This window comes from Meleagris gallopavo, chromosome 1 (genome assembly GCF_000146605.3).
Source record: "Meleagris gallopavo isolate NT-WF06-2002-E0010 breed Aviagen turkey brand Nicholas breeding stock chromosome 1, Turkey_5.1, whole genome shotgun sequence".
Taxonomy (NCBI): Eukaryota; Metazoa; Chordata; class Aves; order Galliformes; family Phasianidae; genus Meleagris; species Meleagris gallopavo.
The window spans coordinates 3,130,954-3,154,176 of record NC_015011.2 but is presented as its reverse complement, the minus strand read 5'-3'; the positions used below and the strand labels follow the sequence as shown (position 1 = coordinate 3,154,176).

General features: G+C 44.4%; 2 protein-coding genes across 3 annotated transcripts in view; one reads left to right on the top strand and one right to left on the bottom strand.

The window, feature by feature from the left end:
• Positions 1 to 23,223, top strand: part of PRKCQ (protein kinase C theta) — an 826,629-nt gene that overhangs the window by 596,828 nt on the left and 206,578 nt on the right. The gene's annotated exons all lie outside the window — the stretch shown is intronic.
• On the bottom strand, positions 1,049 to 8,060 carry LOC100547151 (endonuclease domain-containing 1 protein-like). 2 transcript variants are annotated; one of them, XM_003201830.4, is made up of 3 exons: positions 7,858 to 8,060; positions 3,234 to 3,554; positions 1,049 to 2,556 (listed from the first exon to the last, which is right to left on the bottom strand). In XM_003201830.4, the coding sequence occupies exons 2-3, from the start codon at positions 3,516 to 3,518 to the stop codon at positions 2,011 to 2,013; spliced, it is 831 nt and encodes a 276-aa protein (XP_003201878.1). In that variant the 5' UTR covers positions 3,519 to 3,554; positions 7,858 to 8,060; the 3' UTR covers positions 1,049 to 2,010. The 2 variants fall into 2 exon arrangements, with proteins under 2 accessions (XP_003201878.1, XP_010710836.1); XM_010712534.3 differs by lacking the exon at positions 7,858 to 8,060 and adding an exon at positions 6,051 to 6,199.

Below are 23,223 nucleotides of genomic sequence, written 5' to 3'. Positions count from 1 at the left end.
CACCATCCATCCACCTGCTCTCACCTCATGCAGCCGGTATCTGTGCCGCCCTCCGATGGCAGCAGCAGGCTCAGGCACTCCCTGCGGCCCGAGACCTGAACAGCTGTATTCCTCTGGGTAGGCGCTCAGTTTGGGTAGCTGCGTTCTTTTTGGCAAGAGCTTTCTTTGTGGTGGAGGCCATGGCTAGGTTAGTTGTCAAGGAGGAAGCCAATAGGTGAGGTGGTCTGCTGAGTTGGGAGGGAGGGCTTTCCATCAGAAGAGGGGGTGGGCCAGCAGGGACAGGGAGGTGATTGTCCCCCTCTACTCTGCTCTTGTGAGGCCCCACCTGGAGTACTGCGTCTAGGTCTGGAGCCCCCAGTACAGGAAGGACAGGGAGCTGTTGGAGAGGGTCCAGAGGAGAGCCACGAAGATGATCAGGGGACTGGAGCACTTCCACTACAAAGACAGGCTGAGAGAGCTGGGCTTGTTCAGCCTGGAGAAAAGAAGGCTGCTGGGTGACCTCATTGCAGCCTTTCAGTACCAAAAGGGAGCCTACAAACAGGAGGGGAACCAACTCTTGGAAAGGGTAGATAACTGCAGGACAAGGGGAAATGGTTTTCAGTTGAGGGAAGGAAGATTTAGGTTGGATGTCAGGCGGGAAATTCTTTAGAGAGTGAGTGGAGAGGTGCTGGAACAGGCTGCCCAGAGAGGTTGCGGATGCCCCGCCCCTGGAGGTGTTCAAGGCCAGACTGGATGGGGCCCTGGGCAGCCTGGTCTAGTACTAAATGTGGAGGTTGGTGGCCCTGCATGAGGCAGGGGGGTTGGAGATTCCTGATCCTTGAGGTGCCTTCCAACCCTGGTCATTCTGTGATTCTGTGTTTCTGTGAAGCACTGATAGTGTGATGATAGGCGTCATGGTATTTACAGATTGGTTTTGGACATCCTACCTCTGGCAAAGAAGCCTTACAAACTAAGGCATTATAGAAGTGGAAATTTCAGTGGAAAGCAATTCTAGGATTTAACACTGGAGCAAATAATTTATGTCATAAACGACTCAGGAACAAAATTATATAGCATATATTGAATTTTATACCCACTAAACACATTTTACAATGGAAAAAAAAAATCAATCATACATAAATCTGCAGAAAGGATTCAGAAGTAGGGCAGATAATGCAGTTATTCCAGGAGTGCATTACAGAAATTTATCTTTGGCTGGTCAAGGTTTGCTGTATATCTGATCCCTAAGCCCAGCTGCGTAATACCTCAGCTCTTGCTCTCAAGGTACATGATCCAAAACCAAGCAAACAAAAATGTCCTAGTAAATTTACATAAGCATGACCTTCATGTAAACTCAGGGTTAGGGAGCTTAAAGATTAGATGCAAGTTATCTCCTTTCTTCTTATTTTACTTATTTTACTTATTTACAGAGCTCAGCAGAGCTGTGATGTTTCTCCCATGCTTACTAGCCTTCCTCCTTTCCACTTTCCTCTCTCTGTCTGCTCTTTGCTTTTGCCCCTGGCTGTGTCAGGCGGGTCAGCCAGAGCAGGGTGTCCATTACAATGTCCAGATGGATTTTGAGTATGTCCAAGGAGGAATCTGGATAATCCATGGATTATCTGAGCCAACCTTGGCTGGGAACTTTCCTGAGGAGGCAATGGATAAATCAATAGCATGTTAACAGCAATGTTGAATGAAAGAGGGTAAGGAAACCACAGTCTGTATGTGGACATGGAGAAACAGGGAGGAACAAAAAGCCGTATGTCTCTAGTCTTAAGGACAAACTGATTCCTTACCCATGGACTGGTATCCAGACTGTCCCTCCAAAGCTTTCAGGGACTCATCCCAGAACCATCATTGCAAGGGTGGGCAGCAGAGTAGGAAAGCAAATGAGCCAGAGGCCCTACTGGCCTCTTTCTTCCTTTTATTTTCAAAGAAGAGACTCTGAGTGCAACTGGAAAACCCTTCCTAAGAGGAAAGGAGGACAAATGCTGGTGGGTTTGATAGGATACATAGGATGTGAAACAGGGCTTATTCTCTGGGACAGTCACTGTCAAACAGATAAACCTGATCCTTCCCATAAAGGTGGGTCAACAACTCCTCCAGCTCCCCCAGCTTGAGGAGCTGTACCTCATTCTTGTCATTCTCAGCAATCACCCCCCAGGCCTCCCTGTGGTTTTTGTCCACCTCACAGCAAGCGCTCGACCAGATGTGGCTGGGCTTATTCACTCTGCCCTTGGCAATATAGTTGTTCCCAGGCACAGCACCCACCACGACATAGGTTGTGTTACAGCCCACCGTCCTCCTCATCATGGTTTGCTGCTCATAGTTGTTCCAGGCACCACCGTTGAGTTTCTCATCCTGGGGCACGATGTTGGTGAGGCTGAAGGTTGCCGTCCTGCTGCTGGAGTCAGAGTGATGTCCACTGGGGTTCAAATGGCCGCGGTTCAAACCTGTCAGGTTCTTGTAATCCTGGAGGATAGCCTGGCTCTTGCCAATCTGCTCCGAACTGACGTTGTAATATTTTGAGAGTGTCCATTCTCTTTCCATTGCTTTGGGATAACTCAGGCCTATCAGCTTGACAGGTAAAGAACAAAAAGTGTTAGTACTGGGGATGGGAGTATTGGAGCAGGTTTTCCTGGAGCAAAAGTCTTTGAGTGCCGAGCACTCATTTTTTGCCATTTCAATGCAATGAAAACATACTTATCAGAGAGAAATCATAAAGTTGTCCCTCCTTGACAAGAGATTAAAATAAAGCTCAAAATATGACAGCACTTAATTTGGCTTGTGACCTTTGAGACCCAGCCTGCAGCAGGAGTGTGGGTGGATACATGAGATGTATTTTCCATTCTCCCAGGTCTGAGAGGTGACTTTGGAGAGACACAAGTGTGATACATCTGGTTCCCTTTCCTTTCATCTCCACATCCCACACCTGCCCAAGGCTCTCCTCAGTTCCTGCTGCCCGTTAATCACATCCAACCTTGATCACCTACATCTCATCACACTGTCACCAGTCCTGCTCATTGCTCCATTCAGACCCACTTCCACAAGCAGCTCTCTCTCTGTTTTTCATGCCTCTTTTAGTTTAATCTGTCAACACTCTACTGTTTTACAGGCTTGGGGAAAACAAGGGCAGAGGCTTTCAAGCTTAGGTCACTTAGGGAGTCCTTACAGGTGGATAGAATGGGTAGAGGATGAAGAGAAGAGCCATGGAGCTCACAGTACTCCCAGAAGGAGATGAGAAGAACACTCACCTGGGGTTCCACCAGCCAGGTTTTAGGTCTTGTGCCAGGTCCAGGTTGGTACAGGTAAGCAGAGTAAACAGGAATACGTCTGCTCCTGTCATACAGGGTGGCAAAATAATACTGATTCTTGTAACGCTGACAGATCCAGGCTGGGCTCTCTGGCTCTAGGGCTTCATTCGGGGGGGTTTCCCGGAAGAAAAACTGAGGGCATGTACTTTCAAAGGATGTTACCACCTCAGCATGTCCCAACCAGAGGCAGCCCAGTGAGATCTGCAGCAGCAGCAGCAGCAGCATCGCAGAGAGGACTTTGAGGGATGAGCTCTTGCTCACCTGGAGATCAAATGCAGACAGACACCAAACTCAGAGAAAGCTCATCAAACCTAGACTCATTTTTGTCCTTGTGCGGCACGGCTGGTAGAGGAGGAGACTTTGAAAGATCAAGGAAGGAACAATTAATCTCCTACTGGATACTGAAAAAACAACAGCAGAATAAGGTTGAACTCTAAAATAGATTTTGGAATCATAAAATCACAGAATCATTAAGGTTGGAAATGACCACTAAGTTCAACCAGTCCAACCATCAACCCATCCCCACTATGCCCACTAACCATGGCCCTCGGTGCCCCATCTGCCCTTTTCTTGAATTCTCCAGGGATGGTGACTCCACCAGCTCCCTGGGCAGCTGTGCCAATGCCTCGCTGCTCTTTCTGAGAAGGAGTTCATCCTAATATTCAACCTGAACCTTCCCTGGTGCAACTTCATGCCATTCCCACCCATCCTACCACTGTTACCTGAGAGAAGAGGCTGAACCCCACATCACTACAACCTCCTTTCAGTCAGCTGTAGAGAGTGATAAGGTCTCCCTTGAGCCTCCTCCTCAATGAACAATCCCATTTCCTTTATCCATTCCTCATAGGATGTGCCTAGAGGAAGCAGCAGTGGGAGTTTAGTCCCTCTGAAGCGTGATCCAAACCCATCCCAATTCTAATCAGCTCACACAGATAAGTTTTCTTAGCAAAACAAATGCTACTGCCTGGAAAAACTTTTGGCCAAGCTGGTAACATGAACATTTGCTGCTGATGGAGGATCCCAGCTGGATCATCGGGGCACCGATGCTTAGAGGTCCGTTCTAAGCAGACACAAAAACCTGCACTGAGGCATATGGCTGGGTCACCCTTTCCAGCCTACCTATGTTGGCCAAGAGCTCACAGGAAGGCAGAGTCCTGAATCTCAGCACTTTTGGTTTCTTGGTTTTTTTTAGGGGTCTGAAAGACTTCATGTCACCATAGCAGCTTGCTCCCTTCTGCTCCAGGAACTTTTCCACAAGAGAGGAATCCTCAGCTGGATTCACATTCTGCCCCAACAGCTTGGATGCTGAGCTCAGCATTAGTCTTGTGAGGGATTTAGAGGGAAAATCACAGTGGTGCTAAGCTTGCCACATGTCTCTTGCCTCATTGAAGATCACACAGAAATGCACTTTTCTCTAACTTATCTGTGCTCACAGAAGAATTTAAATCAGACACATGATCCCAAATGGTCCATCTCGCAGTTCTGGCACTCAGACAGCTGTCAATGGGCAACGTGTGCTCTTCTTGCATTTTTAGGGTGTCCAACCAAAATCACAAACTTACAGAGACATGTGGATGAAGAGAAGGGATTGAGCAGATGGCAGCAGCAAGCACAAGGGATGATTCTATTTAGCTGCTACAGCAATACAGATAGTCATGGAATCATATAGTCATTAAGATTGGAAAAGACCTCTAAGATCATCTAATCTTACCAGTCACTTACCACCAATATTGCCCACTAAACCACGTCCCTAAGTACTACATCTCCACATTTCTTGAACACCTCCAGGCATGGTGACTCCATCACCTCCCTGGGCAGACTGTGCCAGTGCCCAACCACTCTTCTGGAGAAAAATATTGATGTGCTTATATATACTGATATATAATGATATAGCTCTTCCCCTGAATGTACAGGATTTCTACTGATCCATGTCTTCAGCTTTGCATGTTCTTTTTCCTGTACAGTGAAAAGAGCGGACACAAGATTTTCTATTTCTGGTCCAGAAATAGATTGTATTTCATCTTTCTCAGGTGTTGACATGATTGTCAGCAGTCAGCAAGATCTTTCTGTTTGGAGAAAACTGTTCCTAATTTCATTGTGCTGCAGGATGCTTTATCTTCTTTCAGCTGCACTGCAGGCTTTTGGATAGCAGTGATATTTCCATTTTCATTGCTAGATGTTCAAATGAGTGATTTTCAAATAATTAGCATATGAAACCAGGCTGGTAGAAAAAGCAGCTGGAAGGATTCACAGGAGAGGAAGGCATTATGGCCTCTAAAACACAAACCCCACATTTGTCTGGGGAGGTGTCTGAGCTGAGGACTGCTCTTGGCTTGGAAAATCTCCTTGCACATTGCCCTTCTGTATTCTTTTCTCTGACCCTCATGTATTGATTCCCATTGCATCTGGAATACTGAGACAGAGATATCTTCTATATGACACAAGACATAAAACCATAGAATCAAAGAATCACAGAATAGCTTGGGTTGGAAGGGTCCTTAAAAATCACCCAGTTCCATTCCCCCTGCTATGGGCAGTTACCAACCATCAGGCCCTTTATCTCTTTACCAGTGTTGGATCAGGAACATGATGAGAAGCAAGCTAAAAACTGAGAAGAAAAAACCACAAGAGGTGGTTCTGTCATGCCCTGGAGAGCTGAACCACCTCAAGCAGAAAAGTTCCTTTTTTTGCACCACCCCCTCCACAAGCTTAATACATACACATAGTTTCATTTCAGATATGCAGAAACCAACCTACCGTGTGAAAGAGAGGCACATAAATAAGTTTATTCACGTGATGCTGCTTGCAGCCCCAAAACTGTAGAGGATTTTCAAATGCCCCTGCTACAATCTGAAGTTGTGACTGTGGGTAACTTATATATGGTCTCCAGGCAGGGAAAGTTGGCTGTAATACTTTTTTATTGGATTTCTCAACCAGTTCAAGTTCATGTTGGGTTGTCAAGGGGTGGAGCCAGGATCTGTGTTGAAAATGGGTTTTTCCAGAAGTACTTCTCAAGGTCATGAGTAGAGAAAGCTCCCTCCTTTATTCAAGAGTTTGATGTGAATTTTCCAGGTGATTTGCCAGCTGAAACTCACAGGTTAATTATGCAAGGTGTTTTATGGCATTTCTGATTAACCTTGAACCAAGTCTTTGCTATGGCTGTAAGCCAAATTCTATTCGTGGGCCAAAATAATATCTTAAATATACCTTATCCTGAAGTTGCATACGAAATAGGGTACAAACTCCAAGTCTACTCCCAGCTGCTTGGTACAGGCTGTGATTGGCTGGCAGTGATGCAAAGATAAATGATGTTGCCAGATAAGGCATCAAGGAGTACCTGTCTGCTACAGACACCCAAAACCTTCAGTGCATCTCATACAACGTTGGTCCAGCATCACTGAGATAATGCTAATGTTATGCTGCAGTCTCAATGGATATGAGTGGCTTAGCTGAAAGGATGTGCCTTGTTCAACCCAGTTTGTGCTGGTTTTATTCCAGTGCACAAAATACCCTTGGAGCTTGTGAAAATTCATAAGAAGCAGATGATAACCCCCTCTTTGGGAACAAATTAATAACAGCAATAATAAATTATACAGTGATGATGATAATATGATGGTGGTCATCATCAAGTTGAATAATTAAAAAGGCAAATGGAATATGTTTTCCTACAGTTCAACATCTCAGTTCAGCATTAGTCATTTTGTGCATCAGTGCCCAAGGCTTCTTCTGGGAAGCAGTTACCCTGAAGTATCCCAGATCAGGTCCGATATTTTCACAGGTCAGCAAGTGAGCAGCAGAGGCAACACCATTTCAAAGTATCCTGCCAGGCTTTGGTGCCTTTGCTAGACAGGTGACACAGCACCAATGCAGTGCTGCATCTCTAATAGGATCCAGGGGATTGGAGTCTCCTTGGAGACACTCAAGGTCAGGATGGATGAGGCTCTGAGCAACCTGATGTAGCTGTATGTGTCCTTATTCATTGCAGGGGAGTTGGACCAAATGACCTTCAGGGGTCCCTTCCAACTCAAACGATTCTACAATTCTATTCTATGATTCTGTGAATGCTGGTTCAGAGGGCTGGCTTATCTCCATTGGGAATGATGTTCCTTCTTTGGGGTTTTTGTCTAAACATCACCAAAAGTGATTTTTTTTCCTGGACTCCACCTGATTTTGTGATTTTCTCAAAGATTAGTTTATATGGTGACAAGTTCCCAGCTTCCTCCAGTCTCTGCTGCCTCTAAGTACCTCTCCCACATTCTCCAGACCTTTACTTCCATATGCTTACACTTCTTTTCCAAGTCATTCCTTGTCCCCTTGCCCTCTGTAATACAAAATGCTAAAGCTCTGAAAAGTATGTGCACACACAAAATCTAGTTTTCTCCTGCGGGGATGGTTAGATCTCAGTAATTGCAGCATACCCTTTACCTGCTGTATTTATTCCAAAGATTAAGGAAATGCTTTGAAATCATAGAATCATTAAGGTTGGAAAGACCACTAAGGTCATCTAGTCCAACCATTAACCTATCAAATATGGGAGCCAATGGAGAAAGAAGCAAGGACTTACCTTGAAAGCTGTGTCTCAGAAGCAGCAGCTGAACTGCCAGTTCGTTTTTCCCCCTTGAGAAACGGACATATGTTCAAAGCCCTGCTGCAATACGCACCTGCACCAATATAAATCTGCACCTTTTAATAACAAACAAAAAGTTACATAAAAAAGAGAGATTTATGTTGTTGTTATTCTGGAGAGATTTGCTCACATCTTCCTAGAAATGGGGAGCAACAATTGCTATTTGCTATTTCCTCAGAATTTCTCCCAGGTTTACTAGAGAGTACCACGTCAGAAACAGATCGGAATTAGATAGCTGAGCCTGCTGATTTCTCTTTCTACTTCCTCATTTCCCGTAGGGTGCATGGAGTTTCTATTCCCAGCAGACAGCCTTGGTGGCATTAGGCAGTACATCCTGTCTCTGAGTACACACAGATGTTCATGGGCTGCTCTTCTACAGCCTCTCAAAATGCAGTTAAAAGAATCAGAGTACACATTTTCCTTCACCTAATTGTAATGGTTTTGTAATAGCAAGTTAATGACATTCTATATGTATTTTATTTATTTTTATTTTCTAGATATAGGAGGACCATTTTCAAATTGTATCTCACTGGACAGGTCCTTTCCTATGCCTGTACCAATACATGAACTATGGGCACTTTCTTTTTCTATGTGGTGCTTATCAACTCCAAAGCCCACGCTCATGAAATCCAGATTGATACCCAGATTGCCCCTTCCAGGGAATGAGCACACAGAGGATTGCAAACCTGTCTGCTGCTTTACAACCACTGATGAGCCCATGTCCAAACAGCATCCCAGTGTGGAGACAGGGTTTCTTCCATTAGTAGTGAATAAAGGGTTTGGAGGGAATACTCTCATCTGATTTCCAAGGGAATGAAAAGAGTTCACTCTTATGGTCTCTTGAAGGAAAGCTGTAGGAGATATGCTGTTTTCCCACATCACAAGTGGGTTGAAAATGGCATTAAAAACTGCTAACAGTGATAATAACCAATAACCACCTGTTGTAACTATAATGTATCAGAGTTTGAGACCTGGACCAGAAACATACTAGACAAAAATCAGGGAGTCTAATGCTGTGTTATAGCCCCTGGAAGTGCATCTTCACAGAGTCACAGAATGGCTGAGGTTGGAAAGAACCTCTGGGTCCACTTGGTCAGCCTCAGGTAGGGCATCCAGAGCAGGGTGCAGCCTTGAGATATTGGAGCAAAGGGATTCTGGGACTCGAGAACAGCATTTAATGGACATTTCTGAATAAGAATAGCAAGATGCTGAGCTTGGTGTCCCAGCAGTACTCACTGGGCTTCTGCTTTTAACATGGTGAAGTGGGAGGCTATTATTATATGTGTTGGTTCTTTTTTTTCTGTTTAGTTTGTTTTTTTTTCAAAAAGGACTTATAATATCCACAGCTAAACAGGAAGCAAGCAAAGCAGATATCAGCTAGGTACTAAGTACTGTAACCAGGACCCAGGTGTGGTATCAAAAACGCTGTGCAAACATAACTGAAGTTTTCAAAAGGCCTGATGGTGAAATCCCACACAGAGCAATTAGCAGCAAGTCTTGGATGACAGAAAGTTTTCCCACGTAGCTGGCATCAACAAAAGCTAATAAAGATCAGCTTTAGGGGCAGACCAATGTAAAATTCTTATGTGGGCAGTCTACACTTGGCAGCAGAGGAAAGTGAGTCCAGCTTAGCCATGAATGAGTGACCTGTGGGAATGAAACTGGACCATTGCATAGTATGGAAGTGTGGCCTTGCTCATCGTTTTACTTAATCTGAAAAAAACCTACAGAATACATATATATATAAAGAAATAAAATGTCCTGTGCCTAAAATATAGAAAACAGTCAAGGACGACTGTACGAATGAGTTGGGGATGAGAACAAGCCACGAACCCCATGCTCAACCCCAAAGACTGTTAGGTCATGCTTTTTCATTTTATTCATTGCTGTGCATTTTCTGGATGGAGAGGAGCTGTGAGTAATGTTGAGCATCCCTCTACTGCAAGCCAGCTCCTGTGTGGTCTGCCCTGCAAGACAAACCTTCATTTCTTCAACTGCTAGAGCTCAGAGATGGAAGAATCTTACTGAATCCTCCAGTCTTCTCTGAGTCATGTGGGAGTTCAGATATTTGTAGATGACATACTTCCAATAATCCTGCATCGTAGTAGAAAAGAAACAGGAAGGTGTGTTCAAGTCCAACCCTGTCATCTCCATTAGAATTTTCTCCTGACATTTACTTCCTTTCCCTTTCTAGCAGATGTTCGACTGCTGCTGTAGCAGTCCAAATGAGGAGAGATATGCCTTTTGTGGCTGCAAGGCAGGAAGGAGAGGATTTGGAATCAGCAGAGTCAGAGGAGGGTACTATTTCACTGCTAAAGAAGAGATGCCACCAAAGTCTTTTTTCACTTTTCTATCTTCCATGAAAGAAGCAAATGAAGAGCCACAGAGCTGCAGTGTAGATCTGAAGGAAGGAATAAATCACAGCAGCAGAAGCCAAATGGGCACAAGAAAACAAAATGCAAAGGACATGGATTGATGGCTGAACTAGAGGATCTTAGTGGTCATTTCCAACCTTAATGATTCTATGATTCTATAAAACATGGTTCACATATACGATACAGGCTGTTCTGGACTGTTCTCCTTAGAGAGCAGCAAAGAGGAGGGTCTCAGGTGAGGGTCCTCAAGGGTTTGAGGTGCCCAGAGAAGACAGTTGGGCTTCTCTTCAACAGCATCCCAAAAGTGTCTCAAAGCAGCTCTGTAGTGCAATCTCCATTAAGGAGCATAGCTCATGCAAATAACACAACTCTTGTCCAGGGCCATGCAAGACGTGCCACATTTATGGAGAAAAGCGGGCACAGAGATAAGGATGCAAGAGATATGAGGTTGCCCAATCCAGCACCAGAACAAGTGCCATATTTATAAATTACTGACCTTGAGCTATTTTCCTAGGGCTGTTCCTGCATTTTGAAGAGAAACATGTCCCTGTAAGAATCAAGCAGTATTTTTAATGTACTACAATTTAGCAGGAAAAGCTTGCACTTTGGGCTACCCAGATTTGGATTACTTGATGTAACTCTAGGTGTAGCAACCCAACCAGACTCTGTGCTATGGTCTGTGTTCATGCACAGCAGGTACAGCTCAGTGGCAGTGGGGTCTCATCTCTGTCATCAATTACTTTGCTACAGATACTCGTCAGCGGAGAGCTGGCAGATTTGCCTGTGGTTACTTTCACTCTTTCAGGTTTTTTTCAGCTTTGGAGACCAAAAATCGATCAGTTGTTTTCATTTTCTGATTCCTGAGCAGCAGCACGGATTCTGCAGGGGACAGCTAAGCAGTCACCAAACTCCCATGCTACAGATGCTCACCAGTTGGGTGCTGCTGGATAAAGAGATGGAAACGAGAAAGAAACAGGCTCTTTGCCTGGGAGAAGAGGTAAAACACAGACTGCAAAAGTGATGCTGCAATATTGATGTAGAAGGAAAACAAGAATGCTCCTATCTATTTAATGGCACGTAGAAATGTTAAAATAATCTTACACAAAACAGTAAGAGATATTAATCTTCAAAATATCTCCATATGAGAGATCTATCCTAATATGGAAGCTAGCAGAGAACAGCTTTGTCTTAATACCTTTTGCAGACAAGAAGTGATTGCTGAAGCAATCTCAGCTACGTCAGACCTATGGGATTCCCCACGGAAAAAATTGGTTTGCTCGAAGTTCAAGAAACACAGCTCTATGACTCAGGGTGAGGAAGGCTGTCTCCCTGCTGATTTCATGGTTCTGCATTAAGAAAGGCAAACAATGAATGGATGGGGAAATCCTGCCAGTGACCACAACACGTTGGAGTCAGAAGGCTTGGGGCCCTGCTTCCTCCCGCTGTCTCCTTGCATGGCTCAGGTCATAAGAAATAGCACAAGAGAAGAGTAGACAGATCTGGGATCTATCATCTTCTGGGTCTCAGGAAACTCCTTTCTTCCATCTCTCCATATTGTTTCTCCCTCAAAGGGCTTGCCTCATTCAGTCTCCCAGCGCAGCGGCTTCACTCTGCCCAAAATAGTTAACCACAGCCTTCGCTACAGCTTGTCAAGGTGATTAAAATTCAACAGCTGTCAAGTTTATCAAGCCTCAGGGAGCAAATGCCCTCACTTCCCTTCCAGCTAGGAGACTGTACTGTTCCACACTCCAGGCTTTGCTCACCTTTATGGGCAGCAGGTCACTCACCTCCAGCAAGGCACGAGCTTATCCAGGGAAAACTGTGCTCTGGTTTCATGAACAGGTTGGTCCTTATAAAAACTAAATCATGCTGCGGTTTCATACAGATGTGTTTTTAAGAGGCCAAAATAATCCTTTACTTACTAGAGTTTAATTAATACTTAATACAGTCTGTTTATTAAACCTTTGAGTTGTCCTTCTGGAAGACATATTTTAGGGCCCAGATTTTAACATGTAGATGGACTCCCAAGTTCTGTTGCCATGCAGCTGGATTGAAGCTGCTCTGAGATATGCCACCAAGAGCTCTGGGGCACACCTCTCAGGAGAGGCCGAGGGATTCAGGCTTGAAGGTGAAAGGCGGAAGAGGGAGCAGGTGAAAAAGGGGAGGCTGGCGGGCAGCACAACAGCTGCCTATAGCTACTTGAAAAGGCAGCTGCAAAGTTAATGATGTCAGACTCCTTGTGGTAGAGCCAGACACTGTAACAAGGGGCAGCTGCCACAGGCTGTGGCTCAGGAAGTGCAGGCTGAACAACAGGATAGAAAAAATTGCCTCTAGGAAGGTACTACAGCGCTGGAACAGGTTGTTGGGAAGTGATTAATGATGAAATGCAGAGGTGACTCAAGGCTCAGCTGGATGAAACCATGGCTAAGTCAGTCTAGAGCTGACAATATCCAAGCACAAGGTTGAATTAGAGACCTCCAGCTAATGTTTCCAACTAATATCTCTGTGATCCTGTGGTAGACATAGCTATCATCTGCTCCTACCCTTTCCCATCCTGACACACACATCTGGAAAATTATAGCAATGCAGTAGATGGCCAATTTCCCTGATCTTGTATCTTCAGGTCTTTCTACAGCCTAAAGCCCATAAATACATAACTAAATTGACACCACATACCTCAAAGAGCCAAGAGGAGGGCACATTTCCAGATATGGTGTTGAGAGTTCCCTGGGGGACAGATGAGGCTCCATCAGCTCATTTCCTCCCATGAGAGAATGATGACATCCCACAATCACTGCAGCCACTCAGTTCCTCTGATAATCCTGCAAAATCACCTTCCCATAAGAACTGTGCTTCCATCTCCTGGGAGCCCCAGGTTTGTCCTCTGTGCCATACACAAACTGTGTTACTGCTCATTAATTATGCCAAGGATAATTAGCAGTTGCGTCAACAAGATTTCCAGTTTGGTGGCTGGCTCACTCCGTATGGAAATTAGATTGTTGGTTGTGTGTGGAAATAGATCAAGCTCCAGAGGAAGAGGTTCATTACTAATTAGAAACAGCAGTCCTCGCTCAGGGGTTGTGCCTTGGGTTGTCTCTGCTGGACTTGGGATACTCCATGGATGTGGCACAGTAAGAAGAGTCAGCTGTCCACGGTGGGCAGTCCTGATCTGCACTTCCTCTCTGAAGATGTCAGCTCTAGTTGCTCATTGCTCTCTGCCTCGAGGCACAAAGGATGTGAGAATGCTGCATGGTATGCACAGCGCCAGCATCATCTTCTGTTAAGAGATGGGAGCAGTGATCTGAAAAAAAGCCCTTGGAGATGCTGAAGCTGCCAAGTGAGATCTTGTTTCTGATCTTAATTATGTGTTCTGTCATTTTACATTTTTGCGACTTTCTTGCCATTACTCAAAACCCAGACTTTTAAATAAACAGGTCCTTCATTCATAAATCTTGCTCAATGCTCACACCCATTGATTCCTGTTTAACACTTAACTCACGGGAAGCTGATAAAACCAGTGGACATTAAGTGTTAAAATGCAATTAGGAGGTTGGTTTTAGGACTTCATTCAATGCACTTATCAAGTTTAAGATAGGATCTAGAGAATGAGCAAACAGCCTGCTATTCCCATCTGGGGCATGATGGTTTAGTTATAGTACACAGGGAGCATGAGCTCACTTAAGGTAGGTACCTGTGGTAGGAGGTCAGCATAAGACTCCTTCATTTTGACTGCCCGTACACAAGTTGTTGATGTTTTCCAGCTGCAATTTCTGGTTTGTGACTGTAACAAAGATTGTGAGTACATTTCATATCCACAAAATCTGTCGCTGCTTAAAATTTGAGCCCAAAATATAATCTGAGGACCAGTGAGAAGACAGAATTCAGACAGAGTTCAGGGAGGCTCAGTGCTGCATCACAATGTGTGGATGAAGAAAGTAGATAGGGCTCAATCCTCACCAGGAACATTCCTCAATCACACTTAATTCACAACAAACTGGCCCTCAACGTCGAGCTAAGAGAGGCAAACATTTGCAACAACCATCACAACAGCTCACCCTGACAAAATGGCACAGACTCACAGATTTGTTTCCAGACCTCAGTTGATTGCTGGACAGAATTTGTCTGGCTGAAGAGCTAGTCTTCATCATTGCCTGTAGAGTCAATAAAAGATTAATGCATGTTTCCTGAGCACAGCTCATAGAATCACAGAATTGTTTGAGTTGGAAGGGACCTTTAAAGGTCATCTAGCCCAACTCCCCTGCAATGGTCAATGTGGATACCCACAGCTCAGAGTGCTTAGAGTACCATCCAGCCCGACCTTGGATATCTCCAGCTCATACCACAGGCAGGTGGAATTGTACTATGAAAATGCTTATTTCTCTCTGATGGCTACAAGGAAATAGCATGACAAGCTCTAATTTACACCTCTAAGGTCACATAAGATGAACCTCATCTTTATATATGTGATACCTATTTGTTATTACCTAGCCAAAGCATAACATACAAAAGTTATTCGTTGCCAAAGTTACTTCCTTATGGACAGACCTCAATGCAAACAGCCCCTCCTCATTAATTCTTATGACACTGGCTTGTCAACACAACAGGAATTACAGAGGAACCAGGAAATAGGAAAGTTTGCAACACTCTAGGAGAACCTGCTGCACTCACAGCATCTTTCCTGTGTCATCAGTCACAAGGATGTGACTTGAGAAAAAAAACAGGAAAATAATCTGTGTAGCGAAGAGGGAAGGATGCATGTCGTGCAACTTCAGGTTGGATATTAGGAAAAAATTTATCTCAGAAGGAGTGGTCAAGCACTGGAACAGATTGCCCAGGGAGGTGGAGGAGTAGTAATCCCTGGAAGAGTTCAAGAAATGTGGAGATGAGGCACTGAGGGATGTGCTTAGTGGGCATGGTGGAGTGGGTTGATGGTTGGACTAGATGATCTTAGCCGTCTTTCTAACCTTAATGATTCATGATTCTCTGCTGTTCAGTCTCCATTTTCCTAGATGTAACTGTTTGATGTGGTCTGAGAAGCCTGTAGAGATTTATTTTTCTTAGCTCTTGGCATGGTTGGCTGAGTTTAGAGTAGTGCTCTGCAACTTACTCAAGTCCAAAATTGTTGTTAGCACCAGAAAATCACCCAGCATGCAGGTGGGTTCATGGCTGTCTAGCTATAGGCTGGATGCAAATTTGAGGAGCTTGGGAAGTGAAGTCAGGAGCTGTTTGTACAAGTGACTCGTGCTGCTGCTCTGAGTTAGGCCTGCTGTTAGGCCACAAACATAGTGAGTCAAGAGCCAGCTAATGCTCGTGGCTGACTTTGCCCTTGTGATGCAGCCTTGCCTTGTAACACTCCCCTTTCAAACCAAATAGATGGCCTCAGAGGGCTGAGAAGATCCCAAGACGACCAGCAATGTGCCCCTTTTTGTCCTGGATATATGCGTGAGGTATCACCTCTCTGGATGTGGTCTTTGCCAAAAGGATGCATAAGAAAACCCTGTGTTTCGACTCCATGGATGTAGAATTCAATGTTTATTTTCATTTTATGCATGCACAGAACAAGTTTACTATAAATACAAACCTGTGTCCATAATAGGCAAGTGGGGAAATTTGAAATGGGTATTTCCAAGAGTATGTCAACAAGATACGGTGAGTCACAAACTGTGGTAAGACAAACTCAGCATTTCCTATGTTTTGTGGGTTTCTGCATTGACACAGCCTTGAAAGTGTTACACATGGGCAGAACCCATCTTTGCAAGTAGGAGAGAGGAATGGGAACACCGAAGGCTGACAGGTCTGCAGGTCTAACTTGACCAGGGTGAGAAAATGAGCCAGAACAGCAGGCAAATTCCTCAGTGGTGAATGAAGATTTTCCCCAAACATGAGCCCAGCAGGAAAACGCATAAACCTGCAGGCAGCCAGACCAGACTTTACCTCAGCTGATTCTCTGATGCCCCTTCTGAGATGAAGCTGCTTCCCTAGAACACAAAATCCACAGCAAGGACTGAGTGCCAGGACCTGTATCTCAGTAGGGCATATTTGCAAGGGCAGAGAATAGTTAATACAGCTTGTGAAGCTTTGGGTGGGAGGAAGCCTGTGTCTAGGCAGGCTACTATAGCATTCAACTTCCAGCCCAGCAGACAGGTCTAACAAGAGAATATATGCTCTTGAAAAGCAGAAGTGTTTGCTCACACCAGAAAGGAAACCAGCTCAGCAAAACTGTGCTATGGAAGTTGCATCTAAAATCCAGACTGGCTGCCAGGAGGCAGATCTGATTCATAATCACAGAATCATTAAGGTTAGATTGATCACTAAGATCATCCAGTCCAACCCATCCCTACCATGCCCACTAACCATGTCCCTCGGTGCCACAGCTGCCTTTTTCTTGAACACCTCCAGAGACGGTGACTTTACCACTTCCCTGGGTAGCCTGTTCCCACACTTCAACTTGAGGGTAATAAACTTGTGGGTATTGTTTTAGGTATTTCTGCATCTTTAGCCTTTGGAGTTGAACCATACCTTGTTGCCCTCTCTGGATCTCAGGGTCATCACACGATAGTAAAACATGGATTCACCAGCTTGAGTATACAGTATCGCATCCAGGCAAAGGAAGAACAAATGCCACCACCAGCACCTGGGATTGATAAACCCTATATCAGAAGGTCCCCAGCCTCACAGAAGAACTATTGGAGGCAAAATGATGGGCTTGTTTGAATTGTGCAATGTCAGCACTTGTAGACACTGTGAAGATGGTGATGCAAATGGCTTGGAGCATCTTGATCTAACACCGATGTCAGACTTGCTGTGAGTAGAATTTTGGACTGTCCAGAGCTCCCTTCCAACTTCAGACTTATCATGATAATCGTCTTTCTTCTTGCTTTGGCTTTGCAAGACATGAAGTGTAGTTTGAGTGTATGGATGCTGACCCCACAGGAGTAACAAAAGAGGAGGCTGATGTTGAATTTACCAACTACATCTCTTTTTTCCCCTCCTCTTTATATTCACTCATTTATTCATCAATTCCATATCTGTTTGCAAAGAAGCCTGTATTATAAAATGATTCATGGCCACAGAGTGCTATATAGCACCCAAATGAGCTAGGATGGAAGGAGTCAGCATGTCAAGTCCAATCTTGAATGGACTTGAGTAAGGACATCATGATAAAGCCTTACTGAGAACAAGACCAAAATATAGGAAAATGCAGGTAAATCTGGAACAATCAGAAAATACCTGCTTTAGAGCTCAGCTTTGACAGCTCAGTTCTTGTTTTTAAGACAGCCGCAGGACTAAATCACAGGAATCATCACAAAATGTACTGCTTGACATTGTTTGGTTTTCTTGGTGGTAAGGTGGATTTCTGATAAATGCAGAGCTGTTACCATCAGCCCCCAAAGTGCACCCTGGGAGGTATGCCACAGGAAATACAATACCGAATGCGACTTGTTCTTTCTGTACCATTTTTATACTGACTCCTAAATCTTCCCCATGGACACTGATGGATGCATTACTGGGAAAACATGTTGGGAGTAGTAGCACAAACTTGTCATCAAAATCCATGCATTTGTTTAAGATAAACCTTTCAAAATATAATTCTACCAAGGATTAAAACAGGTAACACCCCTCTTTATTGTAACCTAGGGCAACAGCTCAGCCCAATTTATTCCATTACAGAGTTTATTTCTCCTGAACATCACTGGTGCCCTAGAGCTATTTGGATATTATTTGTCAGTGCTTACAACATGAAGTCTTATGTTCATACAAGATTCTTTATCCGTGTGTCATGCCCTATGTTGAACTTTTTATTTTGCTCTTGGAAACCACTCTAACATTCAGAAGAGCAAATAGAGGAATGGACTTAATGATATTACTTACTCTCAATCTGCTTCTTCATGCTCTGAATTACATTGTCATCCAGCATCCATTCAGGCAGCTCATCTAAGTAGCTTTAAAAGGCTACATGTTGTTTATTCTCAGTCATCCAAACAAACTGACCTGCAGGAACAATTTGTCCCCAGAGATAAGAAAAGAACATTTATGAATGGTGGGTAAAAACTGATAGCTTTCTGCTTTCTCCATCAATTACAAATTAACCTCCAGGTAGAAGATTATTTTCCATGCAAGTTACAAACATTGCAATCAGTATTTTAGGTTTCATTACGGCAGTAAGGCTGGGTATCATTATTGATAATATCAGAGGGAAAGGCAATATAGAGGCTACTACCTTATCTGCCTCCTGCCCAGTGATGCTCAAGGAAATACACACACAGACTCCAGGCTTCCTTGTTTACCGACAATATTGTTGAACAGTCCAGGAGTTGGACTCGATGACCAGAAGTTGGACTCAATGATCCTTATGGTTTCCTTCCAACTTGGGATATCCAATGATTTTAACAGAAGTTGTCTTGGAAACCCAGCCACCTCACCACCCCAACTACAAAGCTGCCAGATCATCAACCATCTGTATCAGCAACTGAACAGGGGGTAATTGGAATTTACTTAAAACAACAACAACAAAAAAAAACACAACTATTTTTAAACGTGTATTTCACTCCATGCCATCCAGGGCACTCTGAGGATGTCAGCACGAAGGAGGACATCCTGCCCTGTGCATGCTCTGCACGATGCTCAGACTCTGCACCACAGAAGGGGCTTTCCCCGGGAAGTGTGGTTTCTCTACCCTGCATTGTAAGAGGGAAAGCAAGACTGGGAGGTTTTTTGGTCATCCTTTTAGGAGAAGCAAAGCTGTCCTGCTCAGTGTCAGCAGCCCCAGTGCAGGAAGTGGGCTCTTTGCAGTGTGTGCTAGATCTGTGCTATCACATGTAGGAAGTGGTATAGCACTTCCCTGTACACAGCAGTTACCAACACCACAGCACCTCGGTTTCAAGTCGAGGACCAGCAAACTCGGCAGTTTGAAACCTAACCCCAAAGCTGAAAAGTTCTTTATCTTTGAACTAAGCTAGAGAAGTCGGTGAGAGATGAACTGTAACTGGGGTTTCGCTGGCAAAACACAGTGGTGTTTGCTGAATTGCAAACACGGGGGAAATGCTTTATGAGAAATATCAGACCTGGTTCTCCTTTGATTTGACTCCGTTGTTCTGAAGAGCAGCCTCTTTATAGTTGCACACTCCTAAATCCTCTGCCTTGGCCTCCGTACCTGAATATGACCAACACAAAGCACTGAGAGCTTCTGAGTGAACCAAAGACCGTAGCAGTCGGACCAGAAAAGGACTCTCAGCCCATCACCAGCCTTCATAAATATTCAGCATAGAGCATGCCATTCCTGGCAGCTGCCTGGCCCATCTCCTCATAACAATTTATTTAGTGTGTATTTTACTTTACCCACTGCATGCCCGGGCAATGCATGCCTACCTGCATGACCTAACTGCATTGGCTGCCCTTACTGCTGGGATTTTTTCCTATTGTAAACTCTAAATATGCCTGCTGTGACAACTGCTGCAAAGCTGATTTAATGCTCAGTGCATCAACAAGTTGGATAGCTGGAAAAACTTCTTCTCTGAAAGGGTTCAATACTGGCACAGGCTGCCCAGGGAGCTGGAGGAGCTGCCATCCTTGGAGGTGCTCAAGAAATGTGGAGATGTGACACTGAGGGATGTGGTTAGTGGGCATGGGGATGAATTGAAACTTAGACTGGATGATTTTAGAGGTCTTTTCCAACCTTAATGGTTCCATGATTCTATGACTCTAACTCATAAAAGAGGAGTTAGTCATCTTTCCTGTGCCACAGGCTGCAATTCCAGACAACTCCACAGTTATATAATTGAAAATATATCATAGAATCATAGAAGGGCCTGGGTTCAAAAGGACCACAATGATCATCTAGTTTCAACCCACTGCTGTGTGCAGGGTCACCAACCACCAGACCAGGCTGCCCAGAGCCACATCCAGTCTGGCCTTGAATGCCTTCAGGGATGGGGCATCCACAACCGCCTCGGGCAACCTGTTCCAGTGTGTAACCACTTGAAATATATTTCACTATTGAAAATATATTGTATATGAGACAGGAAACAGGGGAAATAATATACAAACTCCCTCCTTCTTTTAGGTCCCAGGCACTGTTCTTTCTCTTCATTAATAATTTATTAATAATCATTATTCTTTAAAAAGTGTATTCTTTGGAAGAGCTTTGCAACTCAGATTTGCAGTTGCTTGTAGCTGAACACAAGTTAGCCTGTATGCTTAACTTCTTTCTCAGTTTTAAATGAATGATAATGAGATCACAAGAACAGAGTGCCCCAAAGTGAAGGAAAGAAGAATCATTACAGACAGAGTGAATATCAAATTCTTCATTGACCTCAGCTTCAGGAGGTGGCATACAGAAAGTAGAAACTAGGTCAGCTTCAAGAATATGAGCCTCAGAGAATACACAGAGCATGCTGAGACTAAATCAGAATGCCCAAATAATAAAACTAAACAGATCTGGGGCAATGGCAAATCCCTTCTTACGTGCACTGACCGTCATAATATGACCAGGAGGAACTTTAATCTGCTGCAAGGCGCAGAGGGGAGGTTATTGATGGGTGACACCACAAGGCTGAAAGAACCCAGAAGCAGCAGATGCCTTCAGATTGCCTGGGTCCAAGGGAATCTTCTGGGTTGTCTAAAAATAACCCTAGAAGTTATGTTGAGGAGCTTGAGTAGTATGGGAAGATGCTCTCAGGTAAAGAAAAGCAAAAAGTCATTATATTTTAAGAAAGCCACAGACAAGGCCTTCAAAAAGGAGCTTTTAGAGAAGAAAGACATAGATGGTATAAATGAAGATTGTGTGCCAAAGACCCAGACATTGGGAGAGAAAGCTTGCCTCCAATGCACAGGGAGAGCTCAGGAGTTATGTTTAGACCCACACATATTTTCTCCCCCTTATGTGAACCTACTGAACAATGAGAATGATGAAAGAGTGGATTAAATGAAGGTAAACTCACAGCTTGGATATCCAGGCAAGATAGCATGCAAAACCCTTATTGCCTGAATTATGCATGACTCAACTTGGATAATGGGCAACATAACACTGTAGAACACATTGGGCAGCACTTAAGCGTGACCAAACTCATGCATGTCTACTAATATTCAGCATTCAATTCTGGAGGTTGCAAGAGGTGGCAGTTCCTAGACAGCAGCACTTGCTGGACACCTCCTGGATCTGCGGTCCATGCGCTCCATGGTGATTAAGGCTCCCTGGAACAGGGATCAGCTCATGTATGATGGAGGTACAGTTGAGAAGATGCTGAGATTTGAAGTTCAAAACCCCACAGAAGAGCAGAAAGGAGGGAACCCACACAGCTCTGCAGGGGGTGAAGTACGTGAAAAGGAAACTACCGCATTTGCGTTAAGTGGTTTCTCGCTCAGAGTTGGGGGAAACATATGGTTGCAAGTTGCTTGCTGGGCAGAGGGTGTTAGTCACGTTCATGGAGGGGTGTCCCAGAGTTAATCTAGTGCCTGGGGCTAATCTGCTGCTGGTAGGATTTTCCCAGCTACCCCAGGATTTGGGCTGAGCCCCCACATCTGAAACAGGAATGGAAGAAGAGAGTAATTTCTTTTCTGATTCCTGGAAAGCAAAAGGAAATTTCTCTTCTATCCTAGAAATAGACACTGCTCACACACATCTTCTTGAGAGAAGGAAGCTCCTCTCCACATGACCCACAAACTGACCAGAGACGAGGAGGATGAGGCATGAGTTGGAGCTATTCTCCTCGAAGCACCACCAATAGTTTATAGAGGGAACCTGCAGTCACACAAATGAAACCTACCCTAGCAGAAGGGGTTTGTAACCAGGGGTTTGCTGTGGATGCCCCATCCCTGGAGGTGCTCAAGGCCAAGTTGGATGGGGTGCTGGGCAGTCTGATCTGATGGGGGGCAACCCTGCCCACAGCACTGGGGTTGGAACTAGATGATCTTTAAGGTCTTTTCCAACCCAAGCAGTTCTATGATTCTGTTTCCGTGATTCTGATTCTGTGATTCTGGTTCTGTGATTCTGGTTCTATGATACTAAAACAGAGACATGGGTGAGTGACCAAGTGACATTACACCTCACTGTAACTCAGCAACCAGGGGAATTTTCGATGTATTTTTTCCACTGTGAAAATGAGGGATGCTTCTCTGAAGAAGAAGAACCACCACTTCTAGGTGGTGACAAAGGTCTGAGATACTTGAGCTTACTCAGAAGGCTCACTTGTGCGTGTGGGAAGATGGCATTAGGCAGAAAGTATTTTTCAATCCCTCTCAGCATTATCTCAGGAGGATTCAGACTCCAATTTCTTGACAGATTGTTGATGTCCAATGGCTGACACAACTCCCAAGAGAAAATATTCGCCATGGCTGGGAAGAAGGGAGGGAATTTTCCCTCCAGGGTTCTAAGCTGTGAAGAATTTTAGTTATGCACAGGAAATTTGCTGACTGAGAGCGTGTTGGGTTATCAGCATGGCTGCTTACAATAAGAAAGTGAAAAGCAGAAGCTGAGAAGGTCATATAAACCATTTCTCACCCTCAAGAGTGAAAGGACAGCACATTCTCCTGTTTTAGTGATATCCCTGTGCAATTGGGGTAGAGCAGTGCCTCAGTAAGCTGTTCAGATTTGCTCAGTGCTGTAACAAAGAAACAGCCCCTGGGTACCGAGCCCAGCCATGTCCTGCCTGGTGTAGGATGGGGGCTGGAGGCTGCTCCAAACCCTTAATCCCTCTCAATGGAGAATTGCAAAGAAATTCAAGTGTGGGAGATGAGGGTGGAAGTAGATGAAGACCCCCAGTTTCATTGAGGAGGAGGAGGATCAATCAGAAGGCATGTATGAACCCTACAGTTACCAGCACAAATGAATACTGCTTGAAAAAGCAGCAACTGCAGCTCTTTATCTGGGAAAAAAAAAAAAAAAAAAGAAAGAAAAAAAAAAGAAAAAAAAAAGGAACCTAGTTGGAAT